At 43.1% G+C, this 25,966-nt stretch overlaps 3 protein-coding genes across 11 annotated transcripts in view; 1 reads left to right on the plus strand and 2 right to left on the minus strand.

The window, feature by feature from the left end:
* Window positions 1-7,607, minus strand: part of IMMT (inner membrane mitochondrial protein) — a 53,784-nt gene extending 46,177 nt beyond the window's left edge. For 4 of the 9 annotated variants that reach the window (XM_033175361.1, XM_033175360.1, XM_033175362.1 and 1 more), the window contains exon 1: window positions 6,751-7,605. In XM_033175361.1, the coding sequence (XP_033031252.1) occupies window positions 6,751-6,795 (45 nt within the window). In that variant the 5' untranslated portion in view covers window positions 6,796-7,605. Of the gene's footprint in view, window positions 1-6,750 lie in introns of all 9 variants that reach the window. The other 5 variants (XM_033175363.1, XM_033175359.1, XM_033175357.1 and 2 more) reach the window with 4 other exon arrangements.
* Window positions 7,608-10,627: 3,020 nt separating this feature from the next.
* On the plus strand, window positions 10,628-25,112 carry MRPL35 (mitochondrial ribosomal protein L35). The gene is made up of 4 exons (XM_033175367.1): window positions 10,628-10,806; window positions 18,450-18,639; window positions 19,406-19,550; window positions 22,731-25,112. Exons 1-4 carry the CDS (start codon window positions 10,764-10,766, stop codon window positions 22,917-22,919), a joined length of 567 nt encoding a protein of 188 aa, XP_033031258.1. The 5' UTR covers window positions 10,628-10,763; the 3' UTR covers window positions 22,920-25,112.
* The window catches only part of REEP1 (receptor accessory protein 1), a 137,889-nt gene continuing 122,916 nt past the window's right edge, over window positions 10,994-25,966 (minus strand). The window contains exons 10-12 of the mRNA XM_033175364.1: window positions 18,836-19,082; window positions 17,511-17,595; window positions 10,994-11,043 (exon numbers count right to left, since the gene is read on the minus strand). Coding sequence (XP_033031255.1) covers window positions 19,040-19,082 — 43 coding nt within the window. The 3' untranslated portion in view covers window positions 10,994-11,043; window positions 17,511-17,595; window positions 18,836-19,039. The remainder of the gene's footprint in view (window positions 11,044-17,510; window positions 17,596-18,835; window positions 19,083-25,966) is intronic.

Genomic DNA, 25,966 nt, shown 5'->3' on the forward strand with positions numbered 1-25,966 from the left:
GATGAAAGGCATGAGCCACAGAGCCTGGGCCCTTTGCCTATTTTTTTATTTGGCTAGTCTTTTTTGTTACTGAGTTGCAGGAGTTCCTTACCTAAAAAGGAACACCTCATCAGATATCATGAGGGTCTAGTATCCAAAATATCTAGTATCCACTAGAATACTTTCATTCTTTTCACTCTCAACTATCCCTTTGATGCACAAAAATTTAAGATTTAATGAAGTCCAATTTATCTTTAGTTTCTTTTGTTGCTTGTGCTTTTGGTGTTATAGCTAAAAACCATTGCCAAACATAAGGTCTGTCTCCAGAGCTCTCTTAAGTACTAAACTATCAATATAAACTAAATATCCTATATTAACACACAAAATATTGGCTACTTCTTGCCCTGGAATTCCTTTTTATTAATAAGGACCTATGACATAGAAAGGACAATACTGTTTCAAAGCAATCTGTCTAGACATATAAGGTTAGCCTTGTTGCTTCTAACCTGCAGAAACGTGATATTAAAAAAAAAAAGGAAACATACAATTCCCACGTAATTTTTTTTTTGAGATAGAGTCTTGCTGTGACACCCAGGTTGGAGTGCAATGGCGTGATCTCGGCTTACTGCAACCTCCACCTCCCAGGTTCAAGAGACTTTCCTGCCTCAGCCTCCCAAGCAGCTGGGATTACAGGCACCTGCCACCATACCTGGCTAATTTTTCTATTTTTAGTAGAGGTGGGGGTTTCACCACACTGGCCAGGCTGGTCTTGAACTCCTGACCTCAAGTGACCCGCCCCATGATTAATGTTGTTACACAGACCATCTGTTCCTTAGCTCTACCAAAGTGAAGACATAAAGAAACCACAATCTAGCATGACAACCTGGACATGGAGCCTGCAATATGAGCTGCCTCGTGTTAACTCTAATTAGAGGTTTCAGGTTTCCTCCACAGACTGCTGATTGCTGTCAGCTGATAACATTTTTGTGGATTTTTGTCATAAGGACTCCTCCCACACAAAAGAAAAGGCACCCATAAGTTAATGGGCAGTTCTACATTTGAAATATAGACTGATATACAACAAATTAACTTTTCCTACTGTTAATTTAAAATAGTTTATACGAATCATGCATTAAGGTTAAAAAGTATATCCCACAAAAAATCGAGTAAGTTTTTACACTGAAATTTTACATTACACTAAATTTCATTACATGAAATTCTACATTTTACATTACAGTTTTACAATGAAGCAGCATTACACTTCAGTATAAACATATTCTATTCTAGGAGAAAAACATGCTCTTTAGTTATAGAAATGGCAGATACTTATCAATATGACAAAAGCAGGAACTTGATACTTTAGCTTTCCCTGCATATATGTGAATATATTTTATACGTTATCACTTGGGTATAGTAAGTTAAGGCGTAAGATGTATTTCAAAATGGTTTGAAGGCTACTGGTCTACAGATATGAAAAAAGGAATAATAAAGAGGATTCTAGAAAGGGTAGAAGCAAACACCTGGCCGCATGATCTACTAAACTACTTTCTAGCACGTGCAGTTGGCTGCCTATCTCTATCACTGAGCAACATAATGTTTCATAATCCTAACAGAAAGAAGGAATTCTAGAAGATGATAGCTCATGTCCACACACAAGTTCAATCCTAAACTAGCTGAGCTATCAAACTTGGTCTTAAATAAGCTGGCATGGTTGATCCTCCAGAATAATAATGTTTCTTCTTCTTCTTTCAAGTTATAAGCAGGAAAGATACTCCATATATAAATGATCACTTCCAGGTTTGTAGTTTGAGAGAGGGCTAGGCTAAGTGGAAAGCCCATGTCCTCCAACTCAATGACCACTTCAAAAAGGTTGGGCCTGGTGATGCAACACTGGGACTAACAGAAGAAAGATGGTGTTAGGTCTGAGGGAAAAAAAAGGAAACAAAAACAGGAGGGACTAGAGTTCTAAAGCACATTTACTGAATACCCACATCTAAGGCATGCAAGGATGATGAGCCCAAACATAAAGAATAAGGTAGATACTGGGCCGGGCGCAGTGGCTTATGCCTGTAATCCCAGCACTTTGTGAGGCCAAGGCAGGCAGATCACAAGGTCAGAAGATCAAGACCATCCTGGCTAATACGGTGAAACCCTGTCTCTACTAAAAATACAAAATATTAGCTGGGCACAGCGGCACACACCTGTAGTCCCAGTCACTTGAGAGACTGAGGCAGGAGAATTGCTTGAACCCGGGAGGCGGAGGTTGCAGTGAGCCGAGATTGCACCACTGCATTCCACCCTGGACAACAGAGCAAGACTCCATTTCAACAACAACAACAACAACAAAGAGTAGATATTATCTGTGATGGTTCATTTTGTGTGTCAACTTGGATTGTGTTTTTGGATGAGATTAACATTTTAATTGGTGAACTAGTGGCCAGGCATGGTGGCTCACTCCTATAATCCCAGCACTTTGGGAGGCAAAGACGGGTGGATTGCTTGAGCCCAGGAGTTTGAGACCAGCCTGGGTAATATGGCAAAACCCTGTCTCTACAGAAAAAAAAAAAAATACAAAAATTAGCTGGGTGTGGTGGTGCATGCCTGCAGTCCTAGCTACTCAGGAGGCTGAGGTGGGAGGATGGCTTGAGCCTGGTGGATGGAGGTTGCAGTGAGCTGAGATTGCACCAATGCACTCCAGCCTGGGTGACAGAGCAAGACCCTGTCTCAAAAAAAAAAAAAAAAAAAAATTGCCCTATAACATGGGTGGGCTTCATTCAATCAGTTGAAGGCTCAAACACAACAAAAAGCAAGAGGCAGTTCTCTAGCAGACTGCCTCCAGACTGAAACTGCACGATCCACTCTCCTGGGTCTCCAGGCTGCTAGCCAGTAGACTGAAACTGCAATATTGGCTCTCCTAGGTCTCCAGCCTGCCAACCCACACAGCAGATTCTGGATTTGCTAGCCTCCATAACTGTGTGAGTAGAGTCCTTATGATGCATCTTCCAGTCGGGTGTGGTGGCTCACGCCTGTAATCCCAGCACTTTGGGAGGTCGAGGTGGGTGGATCACGAGGTCAGGAGATCAAGACCATCCTGGCTAATACAGTGAAACCCTGTCTCTACTAAATACAAAAAAAAAAAAAAAAAAAAAAAAAAAAAAATTAGCTGGGCATGGTGGCAGGCACCTGTAGTCCCAGCTACTCGGGAGGCTAAGGCAGGAGAATGGCGTGAACCCGGGAGACGAAGCTTGCAGTGAGCCAAAACTGTGCCGCTGCACTCCAGCCTGGGTGACAGAGCAAGACTCCGTCTCAAAAATAAATAAATAAATAAACAAACAAACAAATAAATAAATAAATAAATAATCTTCCTAGGCTGAGCACTATGACTCATGCCTATAATCCCAGCACTTTGGGGAGGACAGGGTCGGGAGATTGCTTGGGCCCAAAAGTTCAAGATGAGCTGGAACAACATTGCGAGACCCCATCTCTACTAAAAGTCCAAAACATTGGCTGGGCATGGCAGCCTAAGCCTGTAGTCCCAGCTGCTCAGGAGGTGAGGTGGGAGGATCGCTTAAGCCCAGGAGATTGAGACTGCAATGAGTTATGATCACGCTGCTGTACTCCAGCCTGGGCAACAGAATGAGACCCTATCTCAACACACACACACACACACACACACACACACACCCCTACTGTTTTTGTTTCTCTGGAGAACCTTAATATATAATCAGAGGTTTGAAAATATATGGGATGTTTAAAGGGAAGTCACATCCACTTACGCAGATTTAAGAAAAATTCCACTTTGGGAGGCTGAGGTGGGCATATCACTTGAGCCCAGGAGTTGAAGACCAGCCTGGGAAACACAATGAGACCCCATCTCTAAAATATTTTTAAAAATTAAAAAACAATTTATGAACACATTCATTCTTTCATTTATATATCATAAAACATTCACTGAGCATCTACTTGGAGCCAGTGACTATTGTCAATATTGGAAATACAGCAGTAAACAATATGGACACAGTTCCATTGTGGAGCTTACTTTTTAAAGGTGGAAACTGTGTAATAAATACACATTATAACATCAGGTAGTGCTAGGAGCTACAAAGTATAACAAAGTAGGATGGGGTAAAGATACAGTGATGCAAGGAAGGCCAGAGTAGTGAGAATTTTATTTTGGATCAGGATGCCCTCTCTGAAGGGAAGATGACATTTGAAAAAACACCTGAAAGGAATAAGCTAAGCAAACATGTGTGAGAAGAGTTCAGGGCAAAAGAAACAACTGATGAAAAGGCAGTGAGGCACATGCTGGAGATTACCAGGAGAATATGAGTGAGGCAGTAGAAAAACGAAATACGAGAAGAATCAGATCAAGGGCCCATGGTAAGCAGTTTAGATTTTATTCTGAATGTGATGGGATGTCTCTAAAGAGCATGACCTCATGTTTGCATGTTTGCCTTTTAAAAAGCCTTTTACTAAATGCCTTACTGCTTTTACTATTCCCTCCTAAAGAATGGACTCCAGGAGGCAACAGTAAAAGCAGTAAGACATTTAAGAAGATGGGGTTGGCTGGGCACAGTGGCTCAACACCTATATTCCCAGCATTTTGGGAGGCAGAAGTGGGAGGATCATTTGAGCTCAGGAGATTGAGACCAGCCTGGGCAACACAGAGAGACTCTGTCTCTACAAAAATTTTTTAAAAAATTAGCCAGGGATGGCAGCACATGCCTGTGGTCCCAGCTACTCAGGAGGCTGAGGTAAGAGGACTGCTTGTGCTCGGGAGGTCAAGGCTGCAGTGAGCCATGATTGCGCTACTGCACTCCAGCCTGGGTGACAAAGTGACACTCCGTATCCAAAAAAAAAAAAAAAGGAAAGATGGGGTTTAATAAAGTGGAAAGGATCTTGACATGTGAGATATTCTGGATAAATTGGCACAATCAAATACGATAAGGCTCGAGAGTCATCTGCTTGGGGATGAAAGTTCTGACAGTTGATGTAATCTCAAATTGGAGAGTCTATAAAGAGACAGGGAGAGCTGAGAAGGTGTATATTTCGAGGTACGAAGAAGCAGCAGACTCAGTAAGGGAAAACTAGATGGGACCCAAAATATTACTTGAGAGAAGCCAAAAGTGCAAACAGCCTCATAAAGCAGATGTCAAATGCTACAGAATGATTGAGGAGATGGTGAGAATAAACCAAAGAATTTTACAAGATAGCAATTTCAGGAAGTTTAGACATCTGGATTCAGAGCTATAAAAGGGTTCATTTTTTATTACCAAGTTTTAATTAGTTTTCTTATTTCCCAAATGGCATCCCAAAAAGTTGACTCTGCATTAACTGAAAAGGAGGTCATCCAGGTGGGCCTGGTCTAATCACATAAGCCTTTTAAATCTGGGTCTAGAAGAGGAAAGACCGAAATAAAAGAAATTTGGAAGTTAGAGAGGCAAGCTCCTGGAAGCCTGCACGAAAGCAGCCATCCATGTTATGAATGGCCTCTGGAAGCCTTGAGGCAAGGAACTGTGGGCAGGCTGTAGAAGCTGGGAGCAGTGGCTGACAAGAGGCAGCAAGAAAAAAGGGACTTCAGTCGTGTAACCGCAAGGGACTGAATTCTGCCCACAAACTGCATGAGCTTGGAAGAGGACTCAGATCTCCAAATGAGAACCACAGCATGGCTAATACTTTGCAGCCTTGTGTGACCTGGAGGGGAGAACACAGATCATCCAGGACCAGGCTTCTATCCTACAGAACCCGTAAGGTTCTGCTAAATTTGTGGTTGTTACGTAGCAATAGAAAACTAACATAGCTTCGTTCCACTTTCCTATGGAAGGGGTTGCTTCTGTTACCTAGCAGCAACCCCTTCCAAATAGGAGGAGAAGCGAACTTGAAAAAACAAAGCCTGACTTTTATGATCTCTAACTCACTCTTCCTAGGGATTCTGTTCACTTACTGCTTTAGTCACAGTACTTGTTTTGCTATCTACAACATTTTGCCAAAATATCAACTTTCTGATAATCGTGAGCAATGGAAACAGGCTTTTTTATTTTCAATTTTAGAAAGTAACTTTGGCAATTACGTAAAACTAAAAGTAACTGGGTATTTAGGCTTCTTGAATGTCAAAGTAGTCCCAGCGCCTGGAGACACAGATCCCTGTCCTAATCTCAGAAATGAGCCACAAGGTCATGACTCCTGTCTTTCCTTGAAGACCAGGAGTTTCAGCTCCACAAAGGAAAATCTTTCGCTTTTGTTTGGATTAAGAATAGTGCAGAAGTGTTCCCAGCTGCGAAAAGAAAGGCAGTCCCTCACAGATAATTACAACCTTGACTCCTAAAATGTGGACACTCGCTAAAAGTCCAGGCACCTCCTTATTAAGGATGCAACAAGCCGCGGCTCCGCTCGTCCTGCCGGGAACTGTAGTTCTCCCCCGTCGACCTTCAGCACTAAAAACCTATCGCGCGCCCAACCGGCGACCCAGACGCCAGCAGCCAGGATTGGTCCTGGACGGGGGCAGCGCGGCGCTGATTGGACTACACGCCCTCGAAGCCGCGCCTCCCGCTACTCTCCACACCCCACCGCGCTGCTGCAATAACCTCAAGTCATCCCAGTCTGGCGAACTCCCTGGTGGCTGCCTCGCTGCCAGCCCGGGCCTCTCCCGACGAGGGAAGCCCAGAGACTCGCCTTTGTTCTGGAGGCTAGGCAGAGTCCAAGGCTCCCCCGTTTTTCGCTGGCAGTCCTAGGTCAGCCTCCTCACGCGCCCTCGGGAGCCCCAGTGCTCACCTGGGCGGCAGCGGTCACACCCGATAACTGACAGGCCCGCAGCATCTCAGTCGAGCGGACGGCACTGTTGCTGGACTCGGGAGCTGCCGAGGCTGCGCGAGTTAAGTGGAGGCGTGCTTGCGTGTGTGCGTGCCCGCGTCCGCGCCCGGCGCACCGGAAGCGCGGCCGATGCCACTGCGCACGCGCGGCCCCTTCTGCGGTCCGGACTCGGCGGCTCTTAGAGGGTGGGCTCTGTCCCGGCTGCGGAAACGCCAACTCCGGGCGATTGGTGCGCAGGAGGCGAAAAGGGCGGATTCCTTTTCCGGGTCGCGCCCGGGCTGCAGGTCCTTAGCCCCGAGCTGGGGTTACTAGGTGAACGCGGCTGGAAGGAGAGCGTTCTGAAATCCAGTCTTCAGCCTCACGTGGGAAATGGACAGCTGTGGCTCTTCAGAGAATTAAAGCAAGAAAGAATCTCATCCGGCTCTGTGAGCTAGATATTTCGTAGGAAGGAGCCGATTTGGCGAAAGTTACGTAAACAATGCAGTTGTCACAGGTTGCGCGTTTGTTTCGTCTGACGGCCCTTCAGGGAGTCATCCTGATTGCTGGAGACGGTGAACGAACACTGTAGGGACCCTTGTGTGGAACGTGTCAAGTGGCACGACAAGGATAGGAACACGGGTCCTTTGGACTCCACAGCTTCTGCTCCTTCCATGTTAAACCACACTGCGTTCTCCAAGTTTTTACTATAGTAACATCATTTTGGCTGCAATTTGTGGATGCGTTGGAAGATGGGAAGTCAGCGCAGAAGCACCGTTGAAAGTATTCCACTGGGCCGGGCGCGGTGGCTCACCCCTGTAATACCAGCGCTTTGGGAGGCCGAGGCGGGTGGGTCGCCTGAGGTCAGGAATTCGAGACCAGCCTGGCCAAAATAGTGAAACCCCGTCTTTACTAAAAATACAGAAAATTAGCTGGGCATGCTGGCGGTTGCCTGTAATCCCAGCTACTCCTGAGGCTGAGGCAGGAGAATTGCTTGAGCCCTGGGCGGGGCGGGGCGGGGCGGGGCGGGGGACGGAGGTTGCAGTGAGCCCAGATCACACCATTGCATTCCAGCCTAGGCAACAAGAGTTGAGCTCTGTCTCAAAAAAAAAAAAAAGTATTCCATTGATTCGATAATCAAAATAAAACATGTTAAATATTAAGCGTGGTATTAATACTCCATGTATACTCCAGAATTAGTATGTGAGTATTAATACTATTAGCATCTTATTGCAATATCGTGGAAACTAACTTTTCTATCTTCTACTGAGTTTGCAAAGTATTCCAAGTCTAAACTGGGTAATTTATTATAGTATGTATTCTCTCTAGAGGTAGGCTGCGCTATGACTTGTAACATGGAGAGAGAGACTTGAAAATTATCTAAAATCGAAGGGTTATGTTTGCATATCTTCTGTGGTTTTCAGGGGACTACAGTAATTACATATACTCAGTTTCGTATCTCTTTCACTTAGCTTCCAGAGCAGTCTCCTGTTTTCTTTAGTAATTTTAGCAATTGAATTGCTGCCTCCCTGCCCACTGCTGTCATGCCCAGTGGTGCCGGTGTGATGACTTTTCTAACACCCTTGGCTTTGAACTTCTCAATGCCAGTGAACGCTTTCATCCTACTTCAGTCATGTACATCACAGCCACAACTTGCACCTGAACATCATTAGCAACCTCTCTAGCTTCAAGATCTCAAACCTCAAAATTAGTCTCCCAACCCCTCATAAGCTATGTGGAGAGTCCTCACTCTCCACATGCAAGTTGTCAATATTTTTGCTTTAAAATGTTATCAGGGAAGCTGGGCGCTGTGGCTCACACCTGTAATCCCAGCACTTTGGGAGGCCGAGGCGGGCGGATCACCTGAGGTCGGGAATTTGAGACTAACCTGGCCAACATGGTGAAACCCCTCTCTACTAAAAATACAAAAATTAGCTGGGCTTGGTGGTGCGCGCCTGTAATCCCAGCTACTTGGGAAGCTGAAGCAGGAGAATCGCTTGAACCCGGGAGGCAGAGGTTGCACTGAGCAGAGATCACACCACTGCACTCTAGCCTGGGGCACAGAGTGAAACTCCGTCTCAGAAAAAAAAAAAAAAAAAAGTTATCGAGGCTGGATGTGTTTGTTGGTTCATATCCCGGCATTTTGGCAGACTGAGGTGGGAGGATCACTTGAGCCCAGGAGTTTGAGACCTGCCTGAGCAAAAGAGCGAGACCTCTTCCAGCACTTTGGGAGGGCGAGGGGGGTGGATCACGAGGTCAGGAGGTCAAGACCATCCTGGCTAACACGGTGAAACCCCGTCGCTACTGGAAAAAAAAAAAAATACAAAAAATTAGCCGGGCGTGGTGGCAGGCACCTGTAGTCCCAGCTACTCGGGAGGCTGAGGCAGGTGAATGGCATGAACCTGGGAGGCGGACCTTGCAGTGAGCCGAGATTGTGCCACTGCACTCCAGCGTGGGCGACAAAGCGAGACTCTGTCTCCAAAAAAAAAAAAAAAAAAAAAAAAAGCGAGACCTCATCTCTACAAACAATTTTTTTAAATTAGCAGGGGATGATTGTGCATACCTATGGTGCCAGCTACTTGGAAGGCTGTGGTGGGAGGATCCCTTGAGCCCAGGAATTACAGGGGGCAGGGATTGCACCACTGCACTCAGACCCTGTCTCTAAAAAGCAAAATTTAAATCAAATCACTCACTTGTTCAAAAATGTGCAGTGAGGCCAGGCTCAGTGGCTCACACCTGTAATCCTAGCACTTTGGGAGGCCGAGGTGGGAGAAATGTTTGATTCCAGGACCAAACAATTGAGACCACCCTGGGCTCACATAGTGAGAGCTAGGTCTCTACAAAAAAATTAAAAATTAGCCAGGTGTGGTGGTGTGATGCCTGAAGTCTCAGCTACTCAGGAGGCTTAGATGGGAGGATTGCTTGAGCCTAGGAGGTCGAGGCTGCAGTGAGCTGTGATCACTGCAGCCACTGCACTCAAGCCTGAGCAACAGACCAAGACCTCGTCTCAAAAAAAAAAAAAAAAAAAGTGTGCAATGACTCCCATTGCCAATTCAAAGAGCTTTTATGAATGTCTCAATATACTTGTCTAGCGTATGTGCCTGTTTTTGGACTCAAAGTGGCCACCATAGGTGGGAGATCAAGTTGGCAACAATAGTGTTCCAAGGTAATACACCCTAGGTCTCGCTCTGTACCCCAGGCTGGAGTGCGGTGGCTCGATCTCGGCTCACTGCAACATCTACCTCCCGGGTTCAAGCGATTACTCCTGCCTCAGCCTCCCGAATAGCTGGGACTACAGGCGCGTGCCACCACGCCCGGCTAATTTTTTGTACCCCTTAGTAGAGACGGGGTTTCACCGTGTTAGCCAGGATGGTCTCAATGTGCTGACCTCGTGATCTGCCCGCCTCGGCCGCCCAAAGTGCCGCGATTACAGGCGTGAGCCACCGCTCCCGGCAAGAATTTTTTTTTCTTTTTTTTCTTTCTTTTTTTTTTTTTTGGGACGGAGTTTCGCTCTTTCGCCCAGACTGGATTTCAGTGGCGCGATCTCGACTCACTGCAACCTCCGCCTTCCGGTTTCAAGCGATTCTCCTCCCTCAGCCTCCAGAGTAGCTGAGATTACAGGCACTTGCCACCGCGCCCGGCTGCTTTTTGTATTTTTAGTAGAGACGGGGGTTTCATCATGTTGGCCAGGTTGGTCTCGAACTTCTGACCTCGTGATCCGCCCGCCTGGGCCTCCCAAAGTGCTGGGATTACAGGCGTGAGCCACCGTGCCCAGCCCCAAGAATTTTTTTAAATAATAAATTTTGTGGAACCTTCTATAGGCACTCTCTTTACAGCGGCGAAGAGCGGAACCCGGCAGATAACATTGAATAAAGGTTGAGTGGACAACTCCTTTGTTATTTTCCTTTTCCTTGACTCCGCCTCCTTGCTTTCCCTTCATTCCCTTTTGCGCTTGTGCTTTTAAACCCAAAGCGGCCGCCGTAGGCGAGGGTGGCAAGATGGCTTCGTTTGCCTTTGCTAGTGCAGTGAGAGCTGCTTCAGGTCAGTGGAGAGCGACATACTCCATGCATGCCTTCACAGGAGGGGGAACTGGTGCGGGATAGAATGGGCGTTTAGAGGGAGGTTAACAAGCAAAAAGGGTCATTATTTAAGATAAGAGGGTTGAGCCCAATTTTCTCTGGGGCGGTGTGACCGGCAGCCTGTACCAGGTTCCCTGACTCGGACTCACGTGGGCCTGTGTGTCCCGCATTTTCCACTTCCTTACCAGCTTTTTCTTCCCTAGAAAACAAGCCAGAGAAACTGGAACGGAGGGGGCGAGGGAGACCAAAAAGTCTCACCTAACTTTCTGATTTGGAGGCTAGGACCCGCCATTCTGGACCTTTAACCTTGAGAATTAATTTCTCCTAACTTCAGGTTATACACCTTTACAATGGGGGTCATACCACCTACCTGGGGATTAAATGAGATAATGCACGTTAAGCGTCTTGGGCAGTGCCTGACACATGGTAAGCTTGAAGGCCAATTTAATTTTTAACTACAGCCCCCGGCACAAGGGCTGGCATGAGGACTTCTTGACTGAGAGATAGCAGAAGTAAAGGCGACTAAATTAAGTTGCCGTCACGTTAAGTACTTGTTGCACAAAGTTAAAAATCATCTAAATACCATAAAATGCTCAGTAAGTTATTTTCACACAAAATATATTAAGTTAGGATAACATTTTGTGGGAGAATATACGAGATCAGTCAAGAAAAAGCAACGATGTAAATTTTCCCGTTAGAGAAAAGCTTTTTTTATGTGAAGTATTTTTTGTGTTCGCAAAATATAATACATACGAAGAAAATTTTATATAGTATGCATGAATGGTTTAACAATTCTAAAGCAAACACCTGTTTAACACTCAGGTCAAAACAGTGCACCACATCTCCCCTGTGTATCAAAATTCTCTACTTCCCCCCCAGATATAAACACTGTTCTCATTTTTATAGTTACTATTAGATTGCCTATTTTTCCTATAGTAGTTTTAGCATCTATATATGCATCTCTCAAGAACATAGTTTTGTCTGGTTTTGAACTTCACATGAATTCATACAGTATATACTCTTTAGTGTCTTTTACATTGTGAGATTCATTCATTTTGCGTAGTTGTAATGCTTTCTCATTGATATACAATTTTTATTTTTATTTATTTTTTTTGGGGGGGGGGGATGGAGTTTCTCTCGTTGCCCAAGCTGGAGTTCAGTGGCACGATCTTGGCTCACTGCAACCTCCGCCTCCCAGATTTAAGTGATTCCCCTGGAGTAGCTGGGATGACAGGCATGCGCAACCACGTCCAGCTAATTTTGTATTTTTAGTAGAGATGGGGTTTCTCCATGTTGGTCAGGCTGGTCTCGAACTCCTGACCTCAGGCGATCCACCCGCCTCCGCCTCCGCCTCACAAAGTGCCGGGATTACAGGCATGAGCCACCGCGCCCGGCCTGCTATATAATATTGTATGACTCTTCCACAATTCTCCATTTCCAGTTTGGGGCAATTATGTACAAAGCTGATTGATCTTGTCCTGGCGCATGAGTCTAATTGTTTCTAAGGATGTGGGTGTGTGTGAAACTCGCTGTGAAATTGCCTGGTCAGAGAATATGTATATATTCAGCATTGCCTGATATTGCCAAAGTGTTGGGGCTGCACATCCTCACCAATACCTGATATTGTCAGACCTACAAATTTTTGTTAATCTGGTGGCTTTGTAATGATATCTCACTGAGATTTAAATAAGCATTTCTCTGATTAGTAACAAGCTGTAGTGTGTTTACACATGTTTATTGGCCCTTTGAATTTCCTTTATGAAATATCCACTTAAATATTTTGCCCATTTTCCTATTGGATTGTCTTATTTAGTTTTTGTTTTGTTTAGTTTTTGTTTTTCATTTATGTGTGTCCTTTATCTTCTCCCACTCAGGCTTGTCTTTTACATTATTTTGGAGTGCCCTTTGATGAAAAGTTATTTTTCATCTACTTGAATTTATGGTTCTTGTAATTTTTAAATAGATGATGTAGGTAGTTATCAACTTACTATTAATTTAGATTCTACTGAAAACAATTTAAAGAGTGAAGTGACAGCTTATTTTTAAATGTCAGTATTTTAAATATGCTGGAAATTATAGCCTTTTAAACAATTTAAACTATTTGATATTTTAGATATTAAGTATTTGTGAAAGGGTAGTTTTTCAAAATTCTTTTTTGTTGTTGTTGTTGTTGAGATGGAGTCTTGCTCTGTCACCCAGGCTGGAGTGCAGTGGTGCGATCTTGGCTCACTGCATGCTCCGCCTCCCGGGTTTATGCCATTCTCCTGCCTCAGCCTCCCACTACAGGCACCTGCCACCACGCCTGGCTAATTTTGTTTTATATTTTTAGTAGAGACAGAGTTTCACCATGTTAGCCAGGATGGTCTCGATCTCCTGACCTTATGATCTGCCCGCCTCGGCCTCCCAGAGTGCTGGGATTATAGGCGTGAGCCACCGCGCCTGGCCAGTTTTTCAAAATTCTTTTAGGAAACATGGGATCAAAAATCTTGAAGACTCGGCCGGGGGCTCAAGCCTGTAATCCCAGCACTTTGGGAGGCCGAGACGGGCGGATCACGAGGTCAGGAGATCGAGACCATCTTGGCTAACACGGTGAAACCCCGTCTCTACTAAAAATACAAAAAAACTAGCCGGCAGCTACTCGGGAGGCTGAGGCAGGAGAATGGCGTAAACCCGGGAGGCGGAGCTTGCAGTGAGCTGAGATCCGGCCACTGCACTCCAGTCCGGGCGACAGAGCGAGACTCCGCCTCAAAAAAAAAAAAAAAAAAAAAAAAATCTTGAAGACTCCAGGTTTCGATACTGTCACACTCTGCTCCACTCCCATCCAGTGCAGTTCATGTCCCCCATTCATTCCTTTGATTCATGCCACATAGGGCCAATGTGATTCCCCAAATGTACATCGTCGCCTTTGTACATCCTATTCCCTCTGTCTCTTCGTACTCTTTCAAAGCTCTGGTTTTATGTTACTTCTTTGGTGAAAACATCTGTGTTCTCTATACAAGAGTGTATTTAGAGTAGATTAGTCTGTATGAAAATGCCCAGACAGGGGCAGAGGACTGAAGGAAATTAGTTATTTCCCTTGATGTACTTGCACTTTTGTTAACAAAGCTAGTCTGTTAGGTTTCCCTCACAGGCTTAATCACATGATTGGTCCACCAGAAGATGCAGTAGATAGAGCCTCCCCACATATTTTCCCATGAACTGCTCTCAACCAAGTTCCCAGTTCCTGTTGTTCCCGTAACCATTTTCTCTAACTTCAGTGTATTTATTCCTGATTTCATCTTGTTGGCTTTGATCTGTTTTTCTCTCTTACTGAGATCACTTGGAGTTCTGATACTCTGTCTCTTCACAAATACGTTAACAAGCCATCGTTCCCAGCTTGCTTTTTGTGAAAATTGATAAATATGTCTTATGCAGCCTCAGGATCTTCATAGAAATTGAGAACAAAAGAATTTCTTACTTTTTTAAAAAAAGTTTTTAACTAAGAGATACCAAAATCTGATGACCTATGGAAATTGGAACATTTTCTTGTCTACAGTCCTCCAATGCACTTAATCTTCCAAAGATTACCTCCTGCCTTATTACATCTGCACATCTTTTCAGTTCTTTAACTTATTTATTTGATTTCCAAGACCCTATGTAAGGGCTCTCTGATCAGTTTTCTGCACCAATGTTTATACTACCCTTTTCAGTTGCAAATTGTTACTTTTTCTTTTTTGGAGACAGAGTCTTGTTCTGTCACTCAGGCTGGAGTGCAGTGGCATGATCTCGGCTCACTGCAACCTCTGCCTCCTGAGTTCAAGCAATTCTCCTATCTCAGCCTCCGAGTAGCTGGGACTACAGGTGCGCGCCACTCTGCCCAGCTAATATTTCTATTTTAGTAGAGACGGGGTTTCACATGTTGGCCAAGCTAGTCTCGAGCTCCTGACCTCAGGTTATCCACCCGCCTCGGCCTCCCAAAGTGTTGGGATTACAGGGATGAGCCACCACACCCGGCTCTGTTATCACTGATGGCCACATATTAATATACAGGTTAGGCATCTCTAATCTGAAACTTTTTGAATACCAACATGACACCACAAGTAGAAAATTATTATTATTATTATTATTTTTCAGACGGAGTCGCGCTCTATTGCCCAGGCTGGAGTGCAGTGGCACAATCTCAGCTCACTGCAAGCTCTGCCTCCTGGGTTCATGCCATTCTGCCTCAGCCTCCCGAGTATGTGGGACTACAGGCACCCGCCACACCACGCCCAGCTAATTTTTTTAATTTTTAGTAGAGGCGGGGTTTCACTGTGTTAGCCAGGATGGTCTCGATCTCCTGACCTCGTGATCTGCCTGCTTCGGCCTCCCAAAGTGCTGGGATTACAGGCGTGAACCACCATGCCCAGCCCACAAGTGGAAAATTCTTTACCTGACCTCATGTGATGGGTGGCAGTCAAAACTTTGTTTCATGCACAAAATTATTTAAAACATTGTATAAAATTAACATCAGGCTGTATGTGTAAGATGTATATGAAACAAATGAATTTTGTGTTTGGACTTGAGTCCCATCTCCAAGATATCTCCTTTATGCAAAATTTTAAAAAATCTAAAATACAGCCGGGCGCGGTGGCTCAAGCCTGTAATCCCAGCACTTTGGGAGGCCGAGATGGGCGGATCACGAGGTCAGGAGATCGAGACCATCCTGGCTAATACGGTGAAACCCCGTCTCTACTAAAAAAATACAAAAAAAAAACTAGCCGGGCGACGAGGCGGGCGCCTGTAGTCCCAGCTACTCGGGAGGCTGAGACAGGAGAATGGCGTGAACCCGGGAGGCGGAGCTTGCAGTGAGCTGAGAGCCGGCCACTGCACTCCAGCCTGGGTGGCAGAGCAAGACTCCGTCTCAAAAAAAAAAAAAAAAAAAAAAAAAAAAAAAAAAATCTAAAATACTTCTGGCCACAGGCGTTTCAGATATTCAACCTGTATCATCTTTGCTAAGTATCCCTCTTCTTTATTATCTGCCATTAGCATTCGTTAAATGTTTTCTCTGTGCTACTCCAGGCACTTTACATGCTTCATCTCATTCAAGTCTCATTATCTCTCCATAATTAACTTGATTTAAATTTGAGGAAACTGGGGCACAGAGAGGTTAAGTAACTTGCCCCTGGTTACATAGCAAGGAAGTCATAGAGCTAGAATATGAGCCCAAATCATCTGATTCAAATCCTAGCACTTCTGTATCAACATGGCCCCTCATTTATTATCTAAAATCAGTGCAGTAGAAAATAGGAGAGTAGTTCTAAGTCCCAGCTGAGCATCAGACTCAGGTGGAGTATTTTTCTCTTTTTTTTTTTTTTTTTTTTGAGATGGAGTTCCACTCTTGTTGCCCAGGCTGGAGTGCAGTGGTGTGGTCTCGGCTCACTGCAACCTCTTCCTCCCAGGTTCAAGTGATCCTCCTGCCTCAGCCTCCCGAGTAGCTGGAATTATAGGCGCACACCACCACGCCCAGCTAATTTTGTATTTTCATTAGAGATGGGGTTTCTCCATTTTGGTCAGGCTGGTCTCGAACTCCTGATCTCAGGTGATCCGCCTGCCTCAGCCTCCCAAAGTGCTGGGATTACAGGCATGAGCCACCTCGCCTGGCTGCAGTATTTTTATTAACCAATTTTATTGAGGTAGAATTTACATGCCATAAAAGTACCCATTTTATGTGTACAGTTTTATGATTTTTTAAATTAATTTAGCAAGCTGTACAACCATTACCACATTCCAGCTGTAGGACTTTTTTTTTTTTTAGTTTTGTATTAGTGCATTTTTTTTTTTATACTTTAAGTTCTGAGGACATTTTCACCATCCTGTGGAACTTGTTTAATGCACAATTTTGAGTCCCACACTAGACTTCAGTCAGAATTTATAGGTGGAGTCAGAGCTCCACGAGTGATTCTGATTTGCAGCCATGAACTATTAGTCTGGCCATAGTTGGAAGGACTGATAAGAGGACTTCATCCACACCACACATCTAGGCTGTCTGAAATCTGCCTTCTGACCTGTTCCACCCCACTGCCCACTACTTCTCCCAAGGCGTCTCTGATAGTCAGGCGAGCAGTCTCAGCCTCTGAGGCAGGTCTGGTCCTCAACCCATACATGTACAGTTGACCCTGGAACAACACAGCAGGTAGGGTGTCAACTCCCAAGCAGTTGAAAATCGAGTATAACTTTTGGCTCCTCCAAAACTTAATTACTAATAGCCTACTGTTGGCCGGAAGCCTTACCAATAACATAAACCATTGATTAACATTCTGAGGCCGGGCACGGTGGCTCACACCTGTAATCCTAACACTTTGGGAGGCTGAGGCAGGTGTATCATTTGAGCCTAGGTGTTCAAGATTGGACTGGGCAACATGGCAAAATTCTGTCTCGACAAAAATTAGTCAGGCATGGTGGCACGTGCTGTAGTCCCAGGTACTTGGGAGGCTGAGGTGGAAGGATGAATTGAGCCCAGGAGGTCAAGGCTGCAGTGAGCTATGATTGTACCACTGCACTCCAGCCTGGGCCACAGAGTAAGACCCTGCCTCAAAAAAAGAATTTTAAAAACATATATCCTTCATGTTATATGTATTATATACTGTATTCTTACAATGAAACAAACTAGAGAAAAGAAAGTCATAAGAAAGAGAAATAGGGTACTGTTCATTAAGTGAAAGTGGATCATCGTAAAGGTCTTCATCATCTTTACATTGAGTAGGCTGAGGAGGAGTTGGTTTTGCTGTCTCTGCGCAAAAAAAAAAAAAAATGATTGCAGAGAAAGAAGAGGTGGAAGAGGTAGAAGGGGAGACTGGAAAGGCAGGCACACTAGGTATAACTTTTTTTGAAGACAATCTGTATGTAAGTGGCTCTGTGCACTTAAAACCCATGCTGTTCAAGGGTCACCTGTATTTGTTTCAGTCCCCATGCCTTTGCATAAGTTCGTCCTGCCTGAAATGTGTTCCTCCTCTTCTAAGGGTCTGTTCACTTTCTTTTTTTTTTTTTTTTGAGACAGAGTCTCTGTCGCCCAGGCTGGAGTGCAGTGGCGCGATCTTGGCTCACTGCAACCTCCGACTCCCGGGTTCACGCCATTCTCCTGCCTCAGCCTCCCAGTAGCTGGGACTACAGGGCCTGTTCACTTTCTAGAGCACTTTCACTTTCTAGAGAACTCAAGTGCCTCTTCTGTTTCCTTCGAGAATCTTTCTCTCGCCACTCTTGTCAAGTGCATCCCTGACCTGCCATTGTACTGTGTGTGGGAGTTCTGTCTCACCAGAGTGTAAGATCTGGGAGGTGGGAATAAATGTTACACACATCTTTTTTTCCTAGTACTGGACATAGAGCTAGCAAACGTCTGACTGGATTGTGACGATGATTGTGCAGCTCTCTAAATTTTCCAAAAATTGTTGAATTGTATACATAAAATCGGTAATTATTTTATGGTTATACCTTAGTAAAGTGGTAAAAGCTTCACAGATGAGTCTGATGCTCAGGGCACGTTAATTGTGTTTAATACTTGGTGGCATTGATACATCTCTTAATTTTTAATATCTGGATGCATACTTTGGAGTATTATATTAAGTATATACGCTCCTATCTTTACAGGAATTCTACGGCCCCTGAATATTTTGGCATCTTCAACCTATCGCAACTGTGTCAAGAATGCCTCTCTTATTTCTGCATTGTCCACTGGACGCTTTAGTCACATTCAGACACCAGTTGTTTCCTCCACTCCCAGACTTACCACATCTGAGAGGAACCTGACATATGGGCATACTTCAGAGATCCTTAATAGGTAGAGTATATTTCTTTGTGGGTATATATTCTCCTGCCTCAGCCTCCTGAGTAGCTGGAAAGTACTGGGATTACAGGCGTGAGCCACTGTGCCTGACTGGTAGAGTATATTTCAATAAACATGATGCTTAGACAAACTTTCCAAGATATTCATGCCTGCAAAGGTATCCTAGAAGTAGGTGGTATTCTTTGCCTACCTGCAGTTAATTATGTAGACTTCTGCTTGATTGAGTGGGAGACTCTGACTGACAGCCATGTATCTAGGCGCCTGCAGCAGGAAAATGCCAAATACAGCATGCTTCTGATGTTGTATGTGTGCTTTCCTGCATGGAAGCTGTCATCCAAAGTAGAGGGTGCACAAGATGCTCAGTTTGTAAGGATGGGCTGCGTGTGTTGGTCATTCAGTCAGCAAACATCCAGTTAAACACACCTGGGTGCCTAGCACTGTAGTTGGCAAAAAGGACACAAAGGTAAACAAATTGAAGTCCTCAAGGAGTTTGCAATCTGGTGGGAAGATGGATAAGAAATCAAGCGATGATGATAGAATGAATTATTTTACAGGAATTGAGGGGTAGGTTTTAGAAGACTTGCGAGTTGGTGATGGTTGCTATTCTAATTTATACTTAATATCACGGGTCATTGGAAGTAATATTGTGTATGAAAAGTTAGTTCCATCCCATTGGAGCAGTCATTTCTCAGTATAGATATGAATTTTAATCTTGTAATCAGTCTGATTATATACTAAACATTTTTAAATATATTTTTAGATTGGCCCCCGTGCTTCCAAGTGTCCTGAAGCTACCAGTCAGATCTCTAACATATTTCAGTACAAGAAAAGGCAAGAGAAAGACTGTGAAAGCTGTCATCTATAGGTTTCTTCGACTTCATTGTGGCCTATGGGTGAGGAGAAAGGTGGGTCTTCACACTGTTACTAAATTGAAAAAGGAGTGTGAGGCCGGGCGTAGTGGCTCACATCTATAATCCCAGCACTTTGGGAGGCCGAGGCAGGTGGATCACGAGGTCAGGAGTTCAAGACCAGCCTGGCCAGCATGGTGAAACCCCATCTCTACTAAAAATACAAAAATCAGTCAGGCGTGGTGGCAGGCACCTGTAATCCCAGCTACTCAGGAGGCTGAGGCAGAGAATTGCTTGAATCCAGGAGGTGGAGGTTGTTGTGAGTCAAGATGGAACCACTGCATTCCAGCCTGGGTGACAGAGCGAGATTCCATCTCAAACGAAAAAGGAGTGTGAACAGATTAAAATGAAACAGAATTCAGCCAGGCACTGTATGTAGCTCACGCCTGTAATCCCAGCACTTTGGGAGGCCAAGGCACTTGAGGTCAGGAGTTCAAGACCAGCCTGGCCAAAATGGTGAAACCCCATCTCTACTAAAAATAGAAAAATTAGCCAGGTGTTGTGGCAGGTGCCTGTAATCCCAGCTGCTTGGGAGACTGAGGCAGGAGAATCACTCAAACCTGGAAGGCGGAGGTTGCAGTGAGCCAAGATCACACCCCTGCGCTCCAGCCTAGGTGACAGAGTGAGACTTCATCTCAAAAAAGAAGAAAGAAAGCAGCCAAGACCAACCAGTTTTGCAAAACCATTTTTGTGATATAGTAACTGCCCAAATCATAATTCCCTTTTATTACTTGGAAATTAAATCTTTAAAAATCAAAATTTGGTTCCCTGTAAAAATAAAATAGTTGGTAGAACTTTCTTGATGTTTGAAAGGTTGAAAGGATTCTCCCGTTTTATAAACAGTCCTAAATTTGTAGATAAATGGGTTGATTGGAACTCTCAGCTCTTATCTCTGTTGAAACACTGGTGGGTAGTTTCCTACACCAGTCAGCAGAAGCTCATATGATCCATAAGCAGCTAAACTAAAGGTCTAATGTTCTGAGTTTTGTGAATTTGAGACCACTGGAAACATTTCTTCCCTTTTGTGTGTGTGGTTTTTTTTTTTTTTCTTTTTTCTTGAGACAGAGTGTCACTCTGTTGCCCAGGCTGGAGTGCAGTGGCACAATCTTGGCTCACTGTGACGTGTGCCTCACGGGCTCAAGCCATTCTCCTGCCTCAACCTTCCGAGTAGCTGGGATTACAGGCATGCACCACCATGCCAGGCTAATTTTTGTATGTTTAGTAGAGACGGATTTTCACCATATTGGCCAGGCTGGTCTTGAACTCCTGACCTTAAGTGATCCACGTGCCTCAGCCTCCCAAAGTGCTGGGATTACAGGCATGAGCTGTGGCACCTAGCCCCTACTTTGTTTTTATACCAATTATTTTCAGGTCCTCTTCTAGCCCTAGGTAAAATGAAATGGGTGGGTTTCCTTGCCTTCCTTTCCATGTCCCTCTCACTGGGCTCTGGAGCCCTCATGTTACTGTAAAGGACCCGATCATACTGTCCGATCATAATACCTAACTTCAGTTCAGGGATCCCGAAAGTATACCCAGTATAGAATGCCCTGCCTCTTCAAAATCTAATTTTCAGAGAAAAACAAAAAATCTGGGTAGATGAATTCATACTAACGTGTAAAACAAAGTATCTTCCATGACACGGTTTTATCCAGCAGTCCTTGATATTTATTTATTCCCTCCTTCCATTTTTGAATCTAGAGACTGTGTAAAAAAATTCAAGCATTTTCATAGTGATTCTATTCCGTGAATAATCTTTAAAGGATACTGGTGGTAATGGGCAGGGCAGCAAATTAAGTGTTTGTACGTCAGAGATCCATAGTAACCCTGTTTGGCCTACAAACTATAAAATTATTACACAGATGTGGAGATTTGGCTTTGAATGTTTGCATTTAAAATTGTAAACAGTGAGTAGCAAAAATTTAACTTCTAGCATTTTAAAACCAGAACTATTAAATAACCTTTCCTAATTTCATCACTGTCCTTATAGAAGTTGATGGTCACAGTGATGATACTAAGACATGTCAGAAACCCAAGGCACATTCTCAGCAAAGAGCCATGGTTTTATTCAGTTGGTATTGTGCCATAAAGAACCCTTGGCTTGAAAGGACCCAAGGGCTCACTGTGTGGTTTTAGCCAGATGTTAAGCTGGGTGGCACCTAAGATCCCTTCCACTTTAAACAGGTTATGATTATAGTTTTTATATTCAATCTAATTTTCCTTTCCTGTCTTTAAAAGTTAATTATTCAAAATTAATAATACCTGTATGGGTGTATATGAAAGTTCTGGGTTAAATATGTGGGTTAACCATTCCTTCACCACTCCTAATAATAGTCTTACCATATTCATAATTCCTTAGAAAAGTACTTCCTATAAAAATTGGTCCCTTGTGTGTGAAAAGAATAAATGAAGCAATATATTTGAGAACTGTGCTTCTCAACTCTTACAATACTCAGCTTAAGAAATATTAATGTTGTTACCTAGCCAGCACTGCATCCTCCTCTACATTAGGAAAGACAGTGGTTAAGAACTCCTATTAGCCTGGGCAAGATGGTGAGACCTCATCTCTACAAAAATTTTAAAAATTAGCTTGGTATGGTGGTGCACACTTGTGGTTCCAGCTATATGAGAGGCTGAGGCAGGAGGATCGCTTGAACCCAGGAGGTAGAGGCTGCAGTGACTGTGATCACGCCACTGCACTCCAGCCTGGATGACAGCGTGAGACCCTGTCTCAAAACAAAACAAAAAAAGAACTCTTATTAGCCCTTAGACCTCTGTCTGCTACTTCTCTAATCAATGGTTTCTTTTTTTAAAGATGTAAAATAAGAATAATAGTACGTTGTTAAAGATTGCTGAAGAGATAGTAAGATCATACCTGTTTAGTGATTATAATTCTATGTCATTATCTTGTACTTTCCCAGCCACACACATTTAGTTTTATTTTCTGTGAGTTTCAGTAACATTTTTTTCTAAAATAGTATTTATTACTATTTCTTTTCAAACTACACATGCTTTCTCCATCCTGCCCCCTCCATAAAGAATCACATCTTTCCAAGAAGTGTTCCAGCCTCTATGGAAGTGTGGTTTTGTTCTTATTGGGTCTATAAACCTTGAGTTGTGAAGATACCTATTGTTTCATACATAATATGATGGTTTACATTTCTTTGTAATATCTGACAGGCTGGCTATAAGAAAAAATTATGGAAAAAGACACCTGCAAGAAAAAAGCGATTGAGGGAATTTGTGTTCTGCAATAAAACCCAGAGTAAACTCTTAGACAAGATGACGACGTCCTTCTGGAAGAGGCGAAACTGGTATGTCGATGATCCTTATCAGAAGTATCATGATCGAACAAACCTGAAAGTATAGATTAGAAGTTTCACTTGTTTCTCAGTTATTGGATATGTATCTTTGTGTACATGATATCTTTGCAAAAATGGATAAGTACAAAACTTGATGTAAATTGTACCAATGAATATGTAAACATACAGTGACAACATTAAACTTATAAAAGTATAAAACTTAATGGATCAGACTTTGCCAGATTTGGTTAGAGAAACAGAAATTTAGAATGGTGCATTATTTTTAACAAATGGTATTGGCTTAACTAGTTGTTTCAGTTAGGCTCCTTTAGTTGCAAGGAATCTCAAGTGGGACAAACATAAGAAGACTCAAAAGCCACAAGTTAGCTCAAACAGTATGACATTATTTTAAGGATATGTACCTGGGAATTCAGGAACCACCTCACCAACCCCATCTCCCACCCAGAAATCACCCCCCAGCCTCAGGAAGAGCAGAAATTGGGTGGTGCTCCTCAGCAGGGGCAGGTGGATGTTTAGGCTTAGGCTCTGCCACGCATGTGACTTGCTTCTTTTTACATTGTTAACTCCATTCTCTTTGTGTTCACCAACTTCTCTACACAGCTTTTGCATACTTACAGTTTCTGTTCCTTTGGAATAACTTTAACTTGCACCTTTGAGGTTCTTTTCTACATCGTGACCTTCAGCTCCTGTCTCTAGTGTCCAGTTGCCAAGGAAATTTAACTGGGCCAGACTACCTTTTTATACTAGGTCTGGTTGGGTCATTGTCTAGAGCAGGGATTGGCTGTTCTTAAGTCGGAAGCCCACCCTAGCCCGCTTTGTATTAGCAAGTTTGCATGCAGCAAAAAAAGAGTTATGTGAGCAATTTCACTTGGAGGTTCACATGGGGTGGCAGCACACTTAACGTCTAACACACCAGGTTCATTGTGTTCATAACACTTCTCATTTATTTTAACAACACTTTTTCATAGAGAGGAGAGGAGCCCTTCAGCATGCTCATTCATGAAACAGAAGAGGCTGTACAAGTGAAGACAAGGGCCTTTTATGCAAGTTTTGAAAGATAGGTATTTTTTTTTTTTTTGGAGACAGGAGTTTTGCTCTGTTGCCCCGGTTGGAGTGCAGTGGTGCAATCATAGCTCATTGAAGCCTCGCACTCCTGGGCTCAGGTGGTCCTCCTGCCTCAGCTTCTCAGGTAAGGATATGTATTTCTTAAAAGTTAGTTTATCCATTTCAGATTTCATGTTTTCATTTGTAAGGATAAACTTTTCCCACAAATTTTCAACAATCATTGTAGAAACTAAGGGGAGAAAGTAATCTCAGTTGTTTTAGAAATGATGAGAGAGTTAAGCATTGTTTACTTGAAGTGGGCAGGGAAGCATCTCTTCAATTGAGTGGTTACAGTCTAGGGCAGTGGTTCCCAACTCTCCCATCAGAATCATGTGGGAAACATTTTCAAACAGCAAAGTACTTTGAAAACCATTATTAAATAGAATTATGCATGAATTACTGTTTCAGAAACTTTAATGTAGTAGTTGGTGATAAGATGAAATTCCTCTGTTAGTAAAATTATGAAATTGAAGTTCTGCAGCATGTCAGGCCAGGATTATTAGTACTTGAAAGTAGTGTGTGTTTATTAAAAGGAGAAAGGATAACAATAGAATATTCTACAACCAGAAGTCCAAGTGCGTGTCTATTTATGGGACCAATAAATAAAGAACAGACATTTGATTTGAGGTAAGGTAAAAGCCTGAAACATGGAATGGCATTCTGTTTTGATGGATTTTCATTTCTTTGCACTTTTGAGACGGCAAAGCCAACCACTTAGAAGGCTTCCACATTTTTGTCACCTGCCTGGCTCCTGCCCTTTGATGTACCTCTGGGTAGTGGGATGGAAATGGTGTCTGCAGAAGTTGGGGAGGAGGAGACTTTTGCACAGCCTCCATGACTTCTTTAACGCAAATATAGATGACAAGGGTCTCTGTTACAGGGGCCTCAGAGCACCTTCGTTTCTCCTCTAGACCAGGGACAGGAGGATAGAGATAAGGACTGGCAACCAGAGCCTCAGCATCCAAAGATGGTCTGAAGTGGGATGGCTGACAGGCACATAACTTAGGGGAAAGGGAATTTCATACGTACGATTTTTGTTTTGTGGGTAGGAGGGCTTATCATCAACACTGATTTTATAATCTGACAATAAATGAAAGACAATAAATGTCTTTCATTAAAAAATTTACCTAAATGATGTTCGATTATATGTATAATTTATAACATATGCATAGTTTGTTTATTCGGGTATATGTATAATTTATTGAACACCTACTATGTCCCAGCATATCTACAAAACTGGGTACATACATATCTATCTAACTGCTAATCCATATTTCCAGTCTTACAAAGGATATAATGATCAGTTAAGCCCTAATTTATATTTGAGGAAACTGAAGCTGAGAGAGGGTTAAATAAATTACCCAAAGTACAGCTAATAAGACCCAGAATTTCAGTCTCACTCCTTGGGATCCTGTGTATTTCCCTGAGTCTTCTGACAACATAAGAAAATTCATATATAAATCAACAAGTGACTGTAATCTGGTACTATAAATACTAAATAAACACTTCTTCATAACACTGTACCAATTTGGCTTTTTTGTTTTTGTTTTTGTATCCAATATATTACCTTTGTCATTAACAAAAATTATATCTCTCATTATATATTTCTCGGATCTGAAGTTTTTATTCATAATCAGTAATTTCTGTAAAGGACAAATCTGTCTCTATTTTCCATATCATTTAGAAATATACCACATTCACTCTTTTTGATGTGAACTTTCCCAGGAAATTTCTCTTGTGCCTGTTTAGTTTTATAAGAGTGTCATTTTGTGCTATTACATCAATATCCTGTTTTATTTCCATTATGTTTTTCAACAACCAAGAAAATAAGGTTTTTCTTAAAAAGTTAGACATTTTCTCTTATTAATTCTGTATCCTGATATTTACAGCTGAAGATAAACTATTTTAACTTCAGTGTAAAATGGTTTAGAATAGCAAATGATACAGTCCACTCAGAGTTTACAAAAAAAACATTTACCAGGTAGACAA

This window comes from Trachypithecus francoisi, unplaced genomic scaffold, assembly GCF_009764315.1.
Source record: "Trachypithecus francoisi isolate TF-2019V2 unplaced genomic scaffold, Tfra_2.0 Lachesis_group17, whole genome shotgun sequence".
Taxonomy (NCBI): Eukaryota; Metazoa; Chordata; class Mammalia; order Primates; family Cercopithecidae; genus Trachypithecus; species Trachypithecus francoisi.

Coding starts and splice junctions, on each gene's coding strand:
- MRPL35 (XM_033175367.1), top strand. CDS start 10,764: ATGGCTTCGTTTGCCTTTGCTAGTGCAGTGAGAGCTGCTTCAG. Junction 18,640..19,405: donor ACTTCAGAGATCCTTAATAG/GTAGAGTATATT, acceptor ATATATTTTTAG/ATTGGCCCCCGTGCTTCCAA. Junction 19,551..22,730: donor GCCTATGGGTGAGGAGAAAG/GTGGGTCTTCAC, acceptor AATATCTGACAG/GCTGGCTATAAGAAAAAATT.